At 37.5% G+C, this 1,211-nt stretch overlaps 1 protein-coding gene across 1 annotated transcript in view; it reads left to right on the top strand.

The window, feature by feature from the left end:
- LOC119591259 (phosphatidylinositide phosphatase SAC2-like) overlaps positions 1-1,211 on the top strand; it is a gene marked incomplete in the record, with an annotated part of 33,731 nt that overhangs the window by 10,447 nt on the left and 22,073 nt on the right. The window contains 4 exon segments of the mRNA XM_037939974.1: positions 47-215; positions 343-487; positions 578-814; positions 1,056-1,163. Of these exon segments, the coding sequence (XP_037795902.1) occupies positions 47-215; positions 343-487; positions 578-814; positions 1,056-1,163 (659 nt within the window).

Genomic DNA, 1,211 nt, shown 5'->3' with positions numbered 1-1,211 from the left:
ATCAGAGTATAATACAGGTTTTTAAGATTATCCTATTTTTTGTCAGATTTATCGCCACGACTGGTGCTAGTGTCAGGGGTACGAGAAGTTGGTAGCTTGGCTGAGGGTCAGCGTGTGTGGTGCATTACACGTGTTGTTTTCCTGCCGCTGAATTCGCCTCCTGATGCTGACTTCAGTATACTTCCTTGCAAAAAACATGCCAACCATCCATCCAGGTTTGATAACATGAGTGCTCTTTGTTGTAAACCGTGATGTATCTATATATATTGTAATGTTTTATACATAGTGCTTTTTGTTATACACTGTCATATTTTATTTATGTATGTTGTAATGTTGTGACAGTGCCAGCGGAGAAAAAAAGCTTGGATTACCATTTGGAGACTTGCAACAGAAGGTGGCTCTTTCAAAGACATTTGGGACAATTCGTAGTGTCACATCGACAATAAAAAGTGCAACTGTTAATGCGGCAGCAACAGCAACTGGACAGGTATGACTTGCTTTCAACTTTTTGATTCACTGTGGGATAAAATTGATATTAATTCTCCGGATATGTCTCTTATTTTCGGAATGTTTTCAGAGCAAAGTGCGGCGTGATGGAAGGGACAGAGACCGATATGAGCGGAGAGTTTTAGATGAGTTAAGCAAGATGTTCAATGACTCTGACTCCTTCTATTTCTCATCTGAGGCAGATTTAACAAGTTCATTGCAACGACAGAGTTTACCTTCCTATGACAAGAGTTTGCCACTCTGGCGCAGAGCTAATGATAATTTTTTTTGGAATAGGCATCTGCTTATAGATCTGATTAGTCAAGAGGTAGGTCTTGAAATGAAAGATAACCAACGAAAACGCTTAAGTTGATATATCTTTTTACGCAAAAAATGCCTAATTGCATCTGTATATCTAAATGCATTTATGTAGCTGTACAATTAAGCATTTTTTGCATAGATTGATATTATAGGGAGAAAATAAAGATCTATGAGATAATCAATGATAGATGATAAAGTCTTATATATTACCCTAAGTTAATTTTTTCCTTTTTCTCTTGCCTTACCAGGGATCAAATTTTGATGTCTGGATTGTTCCGGTAATACAGGGTTTTGTGCAAATAGAGGCAGTACCTCTGGATGCCCCAATATCTTCACCAGATGATTCTGTAGATAAGGTTTGTAATTTCTGTATGTAGAGATTATGAATCCATCTTATCGCTTGG

This window comes from Penaeus monodon, chromosome 28, assembly GCF_015228065.2.
Source record: "Penaeus monodon isolate SGIC_2016 chromosome 28, NSTDA_Pmon_1, whole genome shotgun sequence".
Lineage (NCBI taxonomy): Eukaryota > Metazoa > Arthropoda > Malacostraca > Decapoda > Penaeidae > Penaeus > Penaeus monodon.
The sequence above is the reverse complement of the archived record's forward strand: the minus strand, read 5'-3'. Positions and strand labels throughout refer to the sequence as shown.